Source organism: Delphinapterus leucas, chromosome 16 (genome assembly GCF_059928025.1).
Source record: "Delphinapterus leucas isolate spDelLeu-1000000601 "Yukka" chromosome 16, BTC_Dleu_Yukka2, whole genome shotgun sequence".
Classification (NCBI taxonomy): domain Eukaryota; kingdom Metazoa; phylum Chordata; class Mammalia; order Artiodactyla; family Monodontidae; genus Delphinapterus; species Delphinapterus leucas.
The window spans coordinates 23,639,421-23,655,229 of record NC_143144.1 but is presented as its reverse complement, the minus strand read 5'-3'; the positions used below and the strand labels follow the sequence as shown (position 1 = coordinate 23,655,229).

At 36.9% G+C, this 15,809-nt stretch overlaps 1 protein-coding gene and 1 non-coding gene across 5 annotated transcripts in view; both read left to right on the top strand.

Moving 5' to 3' along the window:
* DNA2 (DNA replication helicase/nuclease 2) overlaps positions 1-15,809 on the top strand; it is a 59,912-nt gene that overhangs the window by 22,125 nt on the left and 21,978 nt on the right. For all 4 annotated transcript variants that reach the window (XM_089897559.1, XM_089897556.1, XM_089897555.1 and 1 more), the window contains 4 exons: positions 2,549-2,680; positions 9,417-9,636; positions 13,568-13,685; positions 15,167-15,332. In XM_089897559.1, the coding sequence (XP_089753685.1) occupies positions 2,549-2,680; positions 9,417-9,636; positions 13,568-13,685; positions 15,167-15,332 (636 nt within the window). The remainder of the gene's footprint in view (positions 1-2,548; positions 2,681-9,416; positions 9,637-13,567; positions 13,686-15,166; positions 15,333-15,809) is intronic.
* LOC115801513 (U6 spliceosomal RNA) lies at positions 5,132-5,238 on the top strand. The gene has a single exon (XR_004021817.1). It is a non-coding gene; the product is annotated as a U6 spliceosomal RNA (small nuclear RNA).

Here is a 15,809-nt window from a genome sequence, read left to right as displayed (position 1 = left end):
TTTCTGTAGGCAGTATATGGGTCCTTGTTTCCCCCACGTCCTCACCTATATCATCTTTCATCCACTCTAAGTTTCCCAGATTTCAAACAGCCTTTTTCAGACAAACACCCTTTGCCTTATGTGGACTGATTGTGTTTCTGTAGGTCATTCGGGGCACTTTGGTGTCAGTAATTGCTCCCTGGTTTGAGATTCCTCAGCTTTGCCTTCAACCTGAAGTTGCTTTTGTGGTCAGGACAAGCAATCTTGGTAGAGCTAGGATTGCTAATTTTGTCTTCCCTGCTGAACTGGCTCTCCTAGAGGACTGATAGGGCTCTGCTTTCTTAGTTCTGGTAAGCCAGAGGTAGCAGAAACCTAGGAAAGTAGGAGCTTATTAAATTTGGTATTAGAAATGTTACAGAGTTATTATATGGTAAATTTGTAGCGTTTTGGAGTCTCAGATTTTGATGAATATGTTATTGAATATTGTGCTATCTTCAGAAGGAGAGAAAAATGGTAAGTTGTGTTTTTTGAAAGGAGTTTGCAGACTGTTGGAGACTATACCAGTACTCAGGTGAACTCAGGCCTGCAGGGAGAAAATTATGGCAGTAAATTATTAAAACACAGTGTAGAAGGGAGCATAGGGGTTAAGAACTTAGGTTCCCAAGCTAGAGCTGTGTGTCCTTTGGAAGTAACTTCTGAGCTTCAGTTTCCTTAGCTCTAAAGTGGGGTGACAATAATAGTATCTCATAGAGATATAATGAGGGTTGAAAGTGTTCGTGTTAAGCACCTAGAATAGTACCTGGCCTAGAGTCAGCATTATATGAGTATTCACTGTTATTATCTTCATACCTTATTGAGTTCTTATCATAAGCCAAGTATTAATACTTTACGTAGGCTGTTTTACTTGATCGTCAAACTAACTGTGTGGTAGTTATCAACTCACCTTACAGATGAGGAAACTGAGGCTCAGTTAACAGTGAATCGCCCAAAGTTACACATCTAATAAAGAGTTAGGATTCAAACCTAGGTGTGATCTGACAGAAACACGTGTGCTCTTAACACCCCAGAGTAGTTATTAAGATTGTGATGCTTAAACATGCAGAAGGAGCTGGGAGAACTATCCTGGGAAGGGGACAGCAGGTTTCAAAACTTTTGGGTCTCAGGACCATGTTACACTAAAAAAATTATTGAGGACCCTGAGGAGCTTTTGTTTATGTGGGTTATATCTATAGATAGTTACTGTACTAGAGATGAAAACTGAGACAATTTTAAAATGTTTATTGGTTAATATGAAAATAACAATAACAATCCATTCCATGTTAATATAAATAACAGTCTAATGAAAAATAACTGTTTCTGAAAAAAAATGTAATGAGACAAGTGGCATTGTTTTACATTTTTGCAGATGTTTTAATTTTATGACTTAATACATATTGACACCTGTATATATAAAATAGATAACTAATAAGGACCTACTATACAGCACAGTGAACTCTCCTCAATACTCTGTAATGGCCTATATGGGAAAAGAATCTAGAAAGAGTGGGTATATGTATATGTATAACTGATTCACTTTGCTGTATACCTGAAACTAACACAACATTGTAAATCAACTATACTCCAAATAAAAAAAAAAAAGACATCTGGTTTCTTATATCTGCTTCTTCATTCTCTATATTGCTATATTGTATGTGTGTATGTGGACTCAGAAATCTCCACTGTGTACTCATGAGAAAACAAGAGCAAAAAAGACAAATAATGTTGTAGTATTATCATGACATAGTTTTGACCTTGTGGGCACCCTGAAAAACTGAGACTAGATTCTGGTAGTCTTTGCTGACTTCTGACTTACGAAGTTAACATTCCTATAAATTGTCCTTTGATTCGGTAAGGCTGATGTGACTTTTCTGTTCCTACAGTCTTTTTTCCTCTTTTACTTTTCTACTTTCCATTGCTGGGTTTCAGGAGCAACATCTTCTACGGTTTCTTTTTTATCCCAAAAGTGTAACTGGGACCTATTAGACCTGAGATGATAGGAGTTGGAGCAGATCTGAAATTTGATGTCATGTCACTGTTATTTGGATTTTTCTTGTGTGGTAAAATACACATAGCATTAAAAATCACAATCTTAACCACTTTTAAGGGTACAGTTAAGTGACATTAAGTACATTGACATTGTTGTGCAAACATTACCATCATCCACCTCCAGAACTTTTTTTATCTTCCCAGACTGAAACTTTATATCCATTAAACAACTCCCCGCTTCCCTCAGTCCCTGGTAGTCACCATTCTTTCTGTCTCTATGAATTTGACTATTCTAGGTACCTCACGTAAGCGGTCATGCAGTATTTGTCCTTTTGTTGTTGGCTTATTTAGTCTAATGTCCTCAAGGTTCATCTATGTTGTAGCATGTATCAGAATTTCCTTCCTTTCCAAGGCTGAATAATATTCCATTGTATATACCAAATTTTATTTATCCATTCATTAGTTGATGGGCACTTGGGTTGCTTATTTGAATGTTTTGTTCCTTGTTTACTTTTTTCATATTTAATATCTCTTACTTTGGTAGGTACCGCCTAAATCTGAATCAAGATGAAATAAAACAAGAAGTAGAGGAGTATCTTCCTTCATTTTCTAAATGGGCTGGAGATTTCATGCATAAACATACTTCAACTGACTTCCCTCAGATGCAGCTGTCTCTGTAAGAAACCCATTTTGTTTATATGGTGTTCATATCTTTAGACCAGGATCTTATTCAAGATGTTGAATTAAAGCTTTTTAGAGGTCAAGTTATGACAACTAGCCTTTTTGTTTGCTTACTTTATAAGTTACAGTCCTGAGTGTAATTCTTGGACAAAAAAAATAATCTAGTGAATAGAAAATTCTGTTTTCACTACAATAAAATTTATAATTTTGGGGTGTAGGTATAGTTTTTTAATAAAATCTTCAGTTTATAAATATTTGGGAGGGCTGTCCTAATTTCATATATATTTCTCTATGTTACTATCATATATGGACTGTCTCATGTGTTCATTACCATGGATTTATGCTGTATGTTTATTTATTTTTAATATATTTATTTATTTATTTTTGGCTGTGTTGGGTCTTCGTTGCTGTGCATGGGCTTTCTCTAGTTGCAGTGAGCGGGGACTTCTCATTGTCGTGGCTTCTCTTGTTGCAGAGCATGGGCTCTAGGCACGCAGGCTTCAGTAGTTGTGGCATGTGGGCTCAGTAGTTGTGGTGCACAGGCTTAGTTGCTCCGCAGCATATGGGATCTTCCAGGGCCAGGGCTCGAACTCGTGCCCCCTGCATTGGCAGGTAGATTCTTAACCACTGTGCCACCAGGGAAGCCCTGTGCTGTATGTTTAAATAGTGTGTTTAGGCATTCAATGCTGTTTGGCATTTGGTTTGTTTTTTACCTTTTTTCCCCTTAAAGTAGCATTGATACAAATTTGTAGGTCATCCTTTTTCTCCCCCATTATTTGCCCATTCAGCAAATATTTATTAAGTGCCTAATATGTGCCAAGTAATGTTCTAGGTGCAGTAGCAAAAAAAAAAAAAAAGCAACTGACTTTATGGTGCTTCTGTACTACTGAACAAGTAAACAGCAGGGTGCCAGATTGTGATAAGTGCAGTGTAGAACAATGGGGAGGATAAGAAAGAGGAGTTGGAGGGACATATTATTTCCCAAGAGTGGTCATGAAAGGCCTCTGTATATAAGGTGACATTGAGCAGGAGCCTGGAGGAAGTGAAGGAGGGAGCCATGCAGCTGTTTCCAGGAAGAGCACTCCAGGTAAAAGCCCTGTGGCTAACGCACTCCTGCCTGTGTGGCTGGAGCAGAGTGAGGTGGAACAGGAGAAGCAGCTGTCCTGGGGCCTCATAAGCCTTACAGGATATTGGCTGCCATTCTGAGTCCATGACCACATGTAATCTGGCTACCATGGGAAGCCACTGCAGGGTTTGTACAGAGGGTTTTGATCTGATTTCTTTCTTTTTTAAACAGGCAACATTTTATTTTTCTTTAAGTAGTCATAGCTTCCTTTTATATCAATATTCTTATCTTTTTCTCAATATTCTCAATATTTTATCTTGTGACATTTTGTGATCTGAACTTGTTTTAAGATTTGTGAATCAGAAATCTTGGGAACAGTCAGGTCTTTGCGCCAGTGTGTTTTCTCAAGTTCAAAGGACATACTGAGCCTGGATGTGAATCCCAGTTTTGCCACAGTTTATCTGTGCAACTTTAGTCAAGTTCCTTATTCTCTCTGTGCTACTTTCTATATTGATCTGATTTAATTTTTTTTTTTGATCTGATTTACTTTTGAATCGACTTTTAAGACTATGTTATACGATAAGGGCAGAGGTAGAGACACCAATTTGGAGGTTCTTGCAGGAATCCAGGCAAGAGTTGGTGGTGGCTTAGACCAGAGTGAGGGTTGTGGAAGTGATGAGAATCGGTTGGATTACAGTCAGATTTTCAACGTAGAGCTGATAGGTTTTGGTGCAGGGTGTGAGGGAAAAAAAAGTCAGTGGTGATTCCAGGGGAGAAAATGTGATGAGAATGGAGTCAAGAGAGAATGGTAGAGGAGGATTTGGAGTCAGGGGATGTAGACTACTGTATTGACAGGTTGTTCTATGAAAGGGTATGTAGAAATGGAATGGCTTATGTGGGGTTAAGAGAGCTTTGTTGTTGTTTTGAAGATGGGAGGTATAACATGTTTATATGTCAGTGAGAAGAATTCCATAGAGACGGTAACATTAACACTTAAAAGAGATGGGAGGAGTCTTAGAGCTGTGTCATTGAGTAAAAGAGAGGGATTAGAGTACACAAGTGGAGGGGTGGACCTTATGGGGACAGTTATTTCTGTGCATTAAAACCTCATAACTGGACTACTTCATCCAAGGTACTTGGAAAATTTACAACCTTTTGCATATTGCTAGAATTCTTTGAGAATTTTTTAAGTCATTTTAGAAAGTTGCTAGCAATGTTTAAATGTCCTGTGTCTGCCGGTAAGATTTTATTTATCTTATTATTATAATTATTTATAATTGAGTATATTCATAGAGTATATTCATAGAGTTGTACAACCATCACCACAATCAGTTTGCCAATAGGACTCTGATATATCTATTTTTAAAATACTTAGTGGTTGTGCTCGTTGTGGCAGCACATACAGTAAAATTGGAACGATACAGAGAAGATTAGCATGGCCCCTGCACAAAGATGACACACAAATTCGTGAAGCATTCCATATTTTTAAAAAGAATACATATATATCTATACCTGTATCACTTTGCTGTACACCTGAAACTTACACAACACTGTAAATCAACTATACTTCAATAAAAAAAAACTTAGTGGTTAAAAAAACCAAAGCTTATCTTGCTGTTAGAATTGGGTTTATTTATCATATTCTTTACTTCTGTTGTGGTCATAAATTTACCACCAGGTCCTTACCCTAAAAAAAATGCTAGAGTAAATTGGTTAAAGTTTCTCGTAGTGTTTTTAAAATAAATTTATAAATGCTTTGTTCTTTGTTATTTCTTTGGAGCAGATTGCTATGTCTGGTATAGGGGGTGGATCTTGGTGCATTAGTTGTCACTTTGATAATCTGCTAACTGTTTATTAAGTAGTCATTCTTTTCCTGGTTCCTTGCTTTGTTTTATAGTATTTCTGTCATTCTGGTCTCTTGATTTTCTGTAATAATAACAAACTTAATTTTGTTTTCCATTGTTCCTAATTCTTTCTTTCTTTTTTTTTTAACATTTTGCTTAGCAATATTCTTTATATATATATATTTTTTAGTTAATTAATTTATTTGTTTTTGGCTGTGTTGGGTCTTTGTTCTTGAGTGCAGGCTTTCTCTAGTTGCGGTGAGCAGGGGCTACTCTTCATTGCGGCACGTGGGCTTCTCATTGTCATGGCTTCTTTTGTTGTGGAGCACGGGCTCTAGGCATGCAGGCTACTGCAGTTATGGCACGTGGACTCAGTAGTTGTGGCTTGTGGGCTCTAGAGCTCAGGCTCAGTAGTTGTGGCTCATGGGCTTAGTTGCTCTGTGGCATGTGGGATCCTCCCGGGCCAGGGCTCGACCGTGTCCCCTGCATTGGCAGGTGGATTCTAACCACTGCGCCACCAGGGAAGTCCCCCTAATTATTTCTTTATCCTTGTTTACCTTCCCTCCCTACCTTTCTTTCCTCCCTTATTATTTCTTTTGGTCATTTAAATTTGCTTGAGATTTAAAATTGTGGTGGATATCCATTTCTGTGGTTGTTTTATCTTTTTTTTTTTTTTGTCTTGCCCATGGCTTGCGGGATCTTAGTTCCCCAACCAGGGATTGAACCCGGGGCCATAGCAATGAATGCGCCAAGTCCTTACCACTGGACCGCCAGGGAATTCCTTATGGTTGTTTTAGATACTAGCTTTTCTTTCACTGTTGTTTTAGCATTTTGTTTGCATGTTTTTTTCTTTTGGCTAAAATTTACTTATTGTTTTTGCAGAGTTAATAAGCTGCCATATTCTCACAGACTTATGGACGTATCTATTCAGCAAACATGTATTACATGCTGCATCTGTGCCCAGGATTGTTCTAGGTGTTACAGGGAGACTAAAACCCTCCAGGAACTCGGTGTATTGGTGGTAGTTGAAAACGTAGAAGTGGAGGGGATTGCTGAGAGAGAACAGCAATCTGCTGAGGGCAGCAGAAGAGGCATAGAACCCTGGGAGGTTACCTTGTATAAGGACAGAGGGAGAGAGTGGAATTCGTCGAAGGAGGCTTGGAGTGGACCCGCAAGGGATTTGGTAGCTTGGAAGAAGTTATCATGGAAGCCTAGGAGAGTTTGGGATTCAGAATCATCTTTGACCTGAAGGGGATTTTTGAGATTTCAGTCTTAGATTTCCAGTAAGGAAATTGAGGTCCAGTGAGGTGGTGTGACTTGTCCAGGTTTTATGTGAAAAACCGGTGGTCGAGCAGAGTCTAGAACAAGGAATTTCTTGATTCCCAGCTTGGTGTTCTCACCTCCGTAGCTTGGTGTAAGACTCTTCTTTGTTTCAGTTATTTCTGATGGGGTTTTATGTGTCTGTCTGTGAAGGAGGCGCTTCTCTGTACTTTACTTTGCATCATTTCCCCAGCAGTCTATAGTTAGTCTTTAAAAGAAACAACAAAACTTTAGACTTTAGAGTAGAGAATGAGACCTTTAAAAGCCATTTCAAGACAGAACCTTTCTCACCCATAAGTAGTAAATGTGTATTTTCTTAATCTTCATGACCTCTTATATTCTCTATCAGGTGACTCTCAAAGGAGTTTTATAGCATTATGTTGATGAAAAGCATAGAAGTTAAATTGAAGTACCTGTCATTTGTTCTACAGATCTAAGTCTAAAACCACATTACTTCTTTTTCTAGGGGAAAGAATAGTAATAGTAAAAGTTTCATTACCTATCTTCTAAGTATACATGTGACATATTTAATAAAGTTTGCTTTATTTCATATAAGTATATTTAAATACATGTCATGATCAGATAACATCCATCAGAGAAAACAGATTAATGTTTAAGAAATTTCTGATAAGTTGTGGCTTCCCTGAATTCCTCTGTTGTCCTCTTCAAAGATTGCAGAAGTATACGTATATTCCTGGAGATTATATTTGAAGTATCCTGAAAAGGTTTTTAAAAAATTACCAAAGATAGCATTCTTCCTCTTAGAAAATATTCTCATTTGTTAAGAAATAGATGCTGATCTAAATAACATGAAATTAGCAAAACAAGTCAACTAAATCATGTATTCTGACAGCCAGAATTCTTATACTTTTTGAATCTTGATTTTTAAATGATATAAAATGTTTTATTACTAGAAAATTTATCCTTTTCATTTAAGATTTACATTACATTTAGTATTTTATATGGCTTTGAGTATAAAATAGGATTAATAAATAAAAGACTGTTCCTATCTGACCTTTCTTCTGCAGAATAACTTACTGCTTTGAAAATGAGTAAATCTTAGATAAGAGAAGTGCAAGAGGCTTTAAAAGTTATTTTCATCTCTTCTAATTCCTTTGACATTCATAAATTCCTTTTTTCCTCCTTCCTGTGCTCTTGGCTTATTTAACAGGTAAGATACTAAAATCAGAACCTCTTTTGTAATATAAAACAACAATGTTGAGTATTTAGTGTTAAATATTGATCGTGGCAGAGCTGGATTCGTTTAATGATTAAGTAAAGGATATAATGAGTAAGTGCAGGAGCACCTGAGCTTCTCTGAGGGCTGTCATGGGGTTGGGGGTAGGGATGAAGCGCTGGGTGATCAGGGCCCACACAGCATAGATAGTGGGGAGAGACAGCTCGTTCTTACTCAGGTTAGTATGGTGTTACATGGAGAAACACATCCCTTGTTACCGAGGGTGCAACCACGTGCAAGCCATTATATGTTAATCTGTGTAATAATTGTACATCAGAATATTCAGACTGTCATAGTGGCTCCAGCAGTCCAAGGAGTGAGACTTTTGCATTGTAATATAGATAGACTTGAGGAAATAAAAGCCTGAGTTAGGAAGATTATTGTGGGAATGAACTGAAAGGGACAGATGATAAATATTAAGAAAATTTAAATTATATGAGTTAGCAGCCACAAAAAGGAATGAAATTGGGTCATTTGTAGAGACGTGGATGGACCTAGAAAGTGTCATACAGAGTGAAGTAGGTCAGAGAAAAACAAATGTCGTATAGTAACGCGTATATGTGGAATCTAGAAAAATGGTACAGATGATCTTATATGCAAAACATAAATAGAGACACAGACGTAGAGAACAAATGTATGGACACCAAGGGGGAAAGGGGTGGGGTGGGAGGAATTGGGAGACTGGGATTAACACATATACAGTATTGATACTACGTATAAAATAGACAACTGATGGGAACATACTGTATAGCACAGGGAACTCCACCTAATGCACTGTGGTAGCCTAAATGGGAAGGAAGTCCAAAAGGGAGGGGATATCTATCTGTATGTATATGGCTGATTCATTTTGTTGTGCAGTGGAGGCTAACACAGAATTGTAAAGCAACGATACTCCAATAAAAATAATAAATAAATAAATTATGAGTTAGAACTGATAGGATTCAAACTTGACTGTGCATCAGAATCACTTGGAGAGTTTGTTAAACAAATTCTGGGCCTCACCTGTTGGTCTGGAATGGGGCCTGAGAATTTGCATTTATGACAGATTCCCTGGGTGGTGCTGATGCTACTCATCCAGGAAGCATACTTTGAGAATCACTGCCATAAATGTCTGTAGACTCTTTCCCATCCCCACATTCCGTGTGTGCAGTAGAGAGTCAATGCCAGCATATAAGAAATGAGCTAAGTGTTCTAATTCAATTCAATTAAATATTTTAGTTAAATATTTCTAATTAATTAAATATTTTTGTGTTTTGTTTTTTAGGCCAAGTGATGGTAGTAACGGTAATTCAACATGTAATATCGAAGTTATAAACTCACTGGATATTGAAGAAAGCATTTGGTCTCCTAGGTTTGGATTGAAGGGCAAAATAGATGTTACAGTTGGCGTGAAGATACATCGAGGATGTAAAACGAAATATAAGATAATGCCACTGGAACTTAAAACTGGCAAAGAATCAAATTCTATTGAACACCGTAGTCAGGTATAAATATTAATAAGAAAATTATGAGTGTGTAATATATTTAAATTTTTTTAATATGTTTGAAAAGTAGTCGCTTTATATATTTTGATTCAATTCAGGTGATTTTTAATTTAACCCAGCATTTCCTAAACCTAATTTACCACAGAGCTACTGTTTTTATGTAACATCTACATAGGATACTCTTTAGGAAACAGCAGTGTAAATTTATTCTTTTACTTCTGACCTTTAATGATGTTGATTAAAAAAAAAATGTCCCATTGTTCTTTTAAAATTTTATTTTATTTTATTTTATTTTATTTTATTTTATTTTTTATTTTTTTGAGGTACGCAGGCCTCTCACTGTTTTGGCCTCTCCCGTTGCGGAGCACAGGCTCCGGACGCGCAGGGTCAGCGGCCATGGCTCACGGGCCCAGCCGCTCCACGGCATGTGGGATCTTCCCGGACCGGGGCACGAATCCATGTCCCCTGCATCGGCAGGTGGACCCTCAACCACTGCGCCACCAGGGAAGCCCCATTGTTCTTTTTTTTAAAAAAATATTTATTTATTTATTTTGGCTGCGCCGGGTCTTAGTTGCGGCAGGTGGGATCTTCGTTACAGCATGTTTAGTTGCGGCATGAGGGCTTCCTAGTTGTGGCATATATGTGGCATCTAGTTCCCCGACCAGGGATTGAACCTGGGCCCCCTTTGTTGGGAGCGCGGAGTCTTGCCCATTGGACCACCAGGGAAGTCCCAATATATTGATTTTTATTTAAAATGAAATATAGAACTGTATCTTACCATTAAGTTAAATTCAAGTTTTCTTAATCATCTTCTCCTTGGTAAATACGTCTTCTGTTGTCCTTCAAAATGACCTGAAATTTATATTAATTATAGTGAGTTAACAAATCAAAGTAACTAACATAAAGTTCTATTTTTTCTAATTATTTCCATTCCCTCTGCCAACCTCCACATTGGCAGTCTATGGTATGTTCTAGACACTTTTTTTTTTTAAATTTATTTTATTTTGGCTGCACTCGTGGCACATGGGATCTTAGTTCCCCCACCAGGGATCGAACCCGAGCCCCCTGCAGTGGAAGCGTGGAGTCTCAACCACTGGACCACGAGGGAAGTCCCCTAGACACTTTTAAATAAGCAAAGATAAAACTAAAAGTAGTAACATTATTGTATTTTTATGGTATAATAAGTATTAAAGGAACAAATAATATAACAAATAGCATAGCATTTGTAATATAACTTAAATTTCCTTTTGCCCATGGAATTTTCACATTTTATTTCAGCAGATTTTGTGTAAAATAGGTTCAGATTCAAAGTACTGAATTGTATAATCAGGGATTAACAAGATCTTCCCTTATTAAATCTTTCTTGCTATTCTTAATTGTGTACCAAGCACCAAAGGTTCTCACAAAAGCTTTTCCATTTGGGAATGAAAAATAGGGTAACCTTGTTGTTTCACCTATCATTGGGTTTTACAGATACTGGAGGTAGAGGAAAAATTAGGCTTCCCCTCTCAGAAGACTTGAATTTTTCACTTTGGTAAAACAGAAATGGCTGAAATTATGAACAAAGACTTGGCTAGATTAAAGCCTTCTTGTGAAAGGAAAATCATGTCTAGATAGAAGAAAAGCTATTTTTCTTAAATTTTAATTTATTTTTGGCTGCGTTGGGTCTTCGTTGCTGCACGTGGGCTTTCTCTAGTTGCGTCGACGGGCTTCTCATTGTGGTGGCTTCTCTTGTTGTGGAGCACGGGCTCTAGGCGCGCAGGCTTCAGTAGTTGTGGTGCATGAGCTCAATAGCTGTGGCTCGCGGGCCCTAGAGTGCAGGCTCAGTAGTTGTAGCGCCCGGGCTTAGTTGCTCTGCAGCATGTGGGATCTTCCCGGACCAGGGCTCGAACCTGTGTCGCCTACATTGGCAGGTGGATTCTTAACCTCTGCACCACCAGGGAAGCCCAAGAAAAGCTATTTTGAAGTCAAAGATTTGAAGAAATGTGTTTTGTGTACGTGAGGCTGAAAATTTTTACTTGTGTTTTTAAGGACAAGTTTGTTTGAAATCACTTCTGAATGCTAAAAGGAAGAGAAATACAAAAGCATTTCAGCATCTAAAGTGGTCTAGATTTAAAGACCTTTCTTCTAAGGCCACTGCTGTAAATTGTAGTGCCTTCAAGGCAAAGAATATTACTGTATTTAATTTTGTTCAGTTGGAACTTTTATCTTTGCAAGAATAGAAGCTGGAAGAAGAACTTTTAAGAATACAGTGGTGTTTATCATATTTAAAAACAGGAAAAATGATTTGGACAAGGCTCAAACAAATATATTGGAGTGCATATTGCATATTCATTGAGTAAGAAACAAGGAGACATTGAAAGAATAATTATAGTAATTCATTGAGATATATACATAGATAGATAGGTAAATAGATAGATATTGTGGATGAGGAAAGACATAGATCTCCCCTTTTAGGAATTTTTTTTTTCTTCAAATTAAAACTTTAATGAATATAATTACTAGTGCATAAGCAAAAGAATATTAAATCCAGGTATAATTTTTCATTAAAGGTTTTAAATCACTTCCTTTTTTGTTATGTATATATATATATTTTAACATCTTTATTGGAGTATATTACATTGTTGTGTTAGTTTCTGCTGTATAACAAAGTGAATCAGCTATATGTATACATATACCTTTTAGGAGGTTTGACTTCTCACTTTGGTAATACAGAAAAAGTTTATGTTATAAACTAACTTTAGTTAAGGAAGATCTTTATTTTATAAATGGATTGTATTCTAAAAATTCATTTCTAAGTCAGTAATGTGACGTTAGAAACATTTTCTTGTTTTTTTTTTTTTTGGCCATGCTGCATGGGATGTGGGATCTCTGTTCCCTGATCAGGGATCAAACCGGTGCCCCTTGCATTGGGAGTGTGGAGTCTTAACCAGTGGACCACCAGGGAAGTCCCCTTGAAACACATTTTCTAAAGGAAAAATATTATATGGAGCTGTGATCTCTAAACCAGCTCACAGAAACCTATTTCACTTGTGATATAGTTGGATTATAACAGTGTTGTAAAATTGCAGTCCGGCTTCCTTTTATCATAATATGAAGGGAATTTCATTTCAGATATTTTTTCCTTTTAATAAGTCCCAGAAGCAGAATCCTCTTCCTTCTGCCTCAGTTTCCGTGAAGGGAAAAACTTAACATAGATGGACCATTAGTTTGGGTTGACTCCCTTGGTCCACAGCCCCAAGGCTTCACCCTGTCGTTTATGAGTTCATTTTAATTTTTAAAAGTTTTATTTGGTTACTTATGCTGTATCAGGCAACACAAATGGAGTGCTTATAAGAAGACATCCCCAAACATGCTACATAGGCTCAAATGTTGCTGCTAAGGTGTTTCCATGAACTAAAGGAACTATTTCTAACTTGTCTTAGATGGTTTCTCTGAAGAGCGCCACATAAACTTAAAGCACTTAATGCTCCCTCCTGCTCTGGAAAAAAACCCAGTGAACTGTTAGTAGAGTTTGTCTCATTTAGTTGTCACAGTAACTATGACATAAATAATATGCATTTTAGTGTTTAATCCACTCATTTTAAACAGGGAAAATACTGTCTGAAGACAACTTCAAAATGGAAAACATAGCTTGATTAATTTCCCTCTTTAACTTATTGGAGATTATTTACCATCTAAGAAAAATTCTAAATATTTCTTTTTTGTCTGTGTAAAACTGAGAAGCATATACTATGTTTTGTGGAAATTAAATATTTGACTTTGAATTTATTGTATTACCTTTACTAAATTTGGATCGTGTTATTTTCAAAATGGAAATAGCTTGATTCACCTTTTGATTTTAAAATTACAATATGTATTGATTGCAAAACATGTATGTAAATATAGAAAGTTAAAGTTTTATTTGATGAAATATACCATGTTTTCACAGCTTGTTCTGTACACACTGCTAAGCCAAGAGAGGAGAGCTGATCCAGAGGCTGGCCTGCTCCTCTACCTGAAGACCGGCCAGATGTATCCTGTACCTGCCAACCATCTCGATAAAAGAGGTTGAGCTGTTTTCTCTCAATTTTACTTCTCTGGGTTTTGTTGGTTGTTTTTTTCCTTCAATTTTTGGTGACACACATTTATACTTGACAATCACTCACTGTCATTGCTAGGCCTAAAACAGGTTGTAATTGGTAAGTTGTGGTGCTTTTTTAAAAAAAAGAATTTTAGGGAACTCCCTGGTTATCTAGTGATTAGAACTCCCCGCTTGCACTGCTGAGGGCCTGGGTTCAATCCCTCTTAGGGGAACTGGGATCCTGCAAGCCGTGCAGTGTGGCCAAAAAAAAAAAAAAAAAAAGAATTTGAACAATATACTGTATAGTTGAAAACACTATTAACCTTTTTGCTATATAAGTTCATTTAGGTCATATTTTTAGATTCCACAATAAGTGATATCATACGGTATTGGTCTTTCTTTGTCTGACTCCCTTCACTTAGTATGATAACTTCTAGGTCCATCCATGTTGCTGCAAATGGCATTATTTCATTCTTTTTTTACGGCTGAGTAGTATTCGATGGATGTGTGTGTGTGTGTGTGTGTGTATGTGTATCACATCTTCTTTAATTTTATTTATTTTTGGCTGTGTTCGGTCTCCGTTGCTGTGTGCGGGCTTTCTCTAGTTGCGGCGAGCGGGGGCTACTGTTTGTTGTGGTGCGCGGGCTTCTCATTGCAGTGGCTTCTCTTGTTGTGGAGCATGGGCTCTAGGCACGCGGGCTTCAGTAGTTGTGGCACACAGGCTCAGTAGTTGTTGCTTGAGGGCTCTAGAGTGCAGGCTCAGTAGTTGTGGTGCACGGGCTTAGTTGCTCCGCGGCACGTGGGATCTTCCCGGACCAGGGTGTCCCGTGTATTGGCAGGCGGATTCTTAACCACTGCGCCACCAGGGAAGCCCCGCATCTTCTTTATGTAGTCATCTGTCAATGGACATTTAGTTTGGGATTAGCAGATGCAAAGTATTATATATAGAATGGATAAACAATAAGGTCCTACTGTATGGCACATGGAACTATATTCAGTATCCTGTGGTAAACCATAATGGAAAAGAATATGAAAAAGAATGTATATATATGTATAACTGAATCATTTTGCTGTACAGTGGAAATTAACACAACATTGTAAATCAACTATACATTAAAAAATAAATTAGAAATATTTTACTATATAAAACTTTATTTTAAACTTGCTGTCTTACATTCAAGACACTCTAGATAGCTGTATTTGTCCTTAGCATTCAGCCAATAAAACACCAGCTTCACAATATTTACTACTTATGAGATTCATGGTTATTCAAAGAACTTATCAAGTGAACAAAAATTGAAGGAAATATACCAAAATGTTATCAGTGGTTATTTTAGTATAGTGGAAATATGAATGTTGTTCTTTCCTTTTTTATGTTTTTGAATCTGAAAGTTATATATAATGGAAAAGATGTATAATAAACTTTACTTAATTCTTAAAAAACACCCATCCTTTTTTCCCGCATAGAATTATTAAGGCTAAGAAACCAGATGGCATTCTCTTTGTTTCACCGTATTAACAAATCTGCTACTGGAGAGGAGAAGACAAAGCTTGCTCCTTTGCCACAAATAATTGAGGAACAGCAAACCTGTAAATATTGTTCACAGATGGGCAACTGTGCTCTTTATAGCAGGTAAACACACTGTCTTCCAAAAATATTAATTCCAGTTAAGTAAGTATTCAACTCAGAATGATTTTACATTGTTGGCTGGTCTGGCATTGATGGTTTCATTTTGGTTATTTAAAACAAAGGGAATAGAAAAAGAAAACCAAGCACAGCTAGTTCATATTATATAACAAGCCTCTTTCCTTGGAGAGATAGAATGCTTTTAAAACTTTTTCCAAAAGTGAATATTTTAATCTTGCTGCATATAGTTCCTGGGGAAATGAAATAATTGTAGAACTTATGGAACCTATTTAAGAAAGATGTAGTATAGGCATTGTTAATACAGCTTTTCTTAAATGATATTTCAAGAAATCTTCCCTTTCTTAGTTGATGTTTTAATTTCAAACCTTTTGTAGTTCAAAATAGGGAAATTTTGTTCTTCCAGACACTTTGATATGATTCAGTAGACTTGTCTCATTTATATATGTCTATTTTTCTACAGAT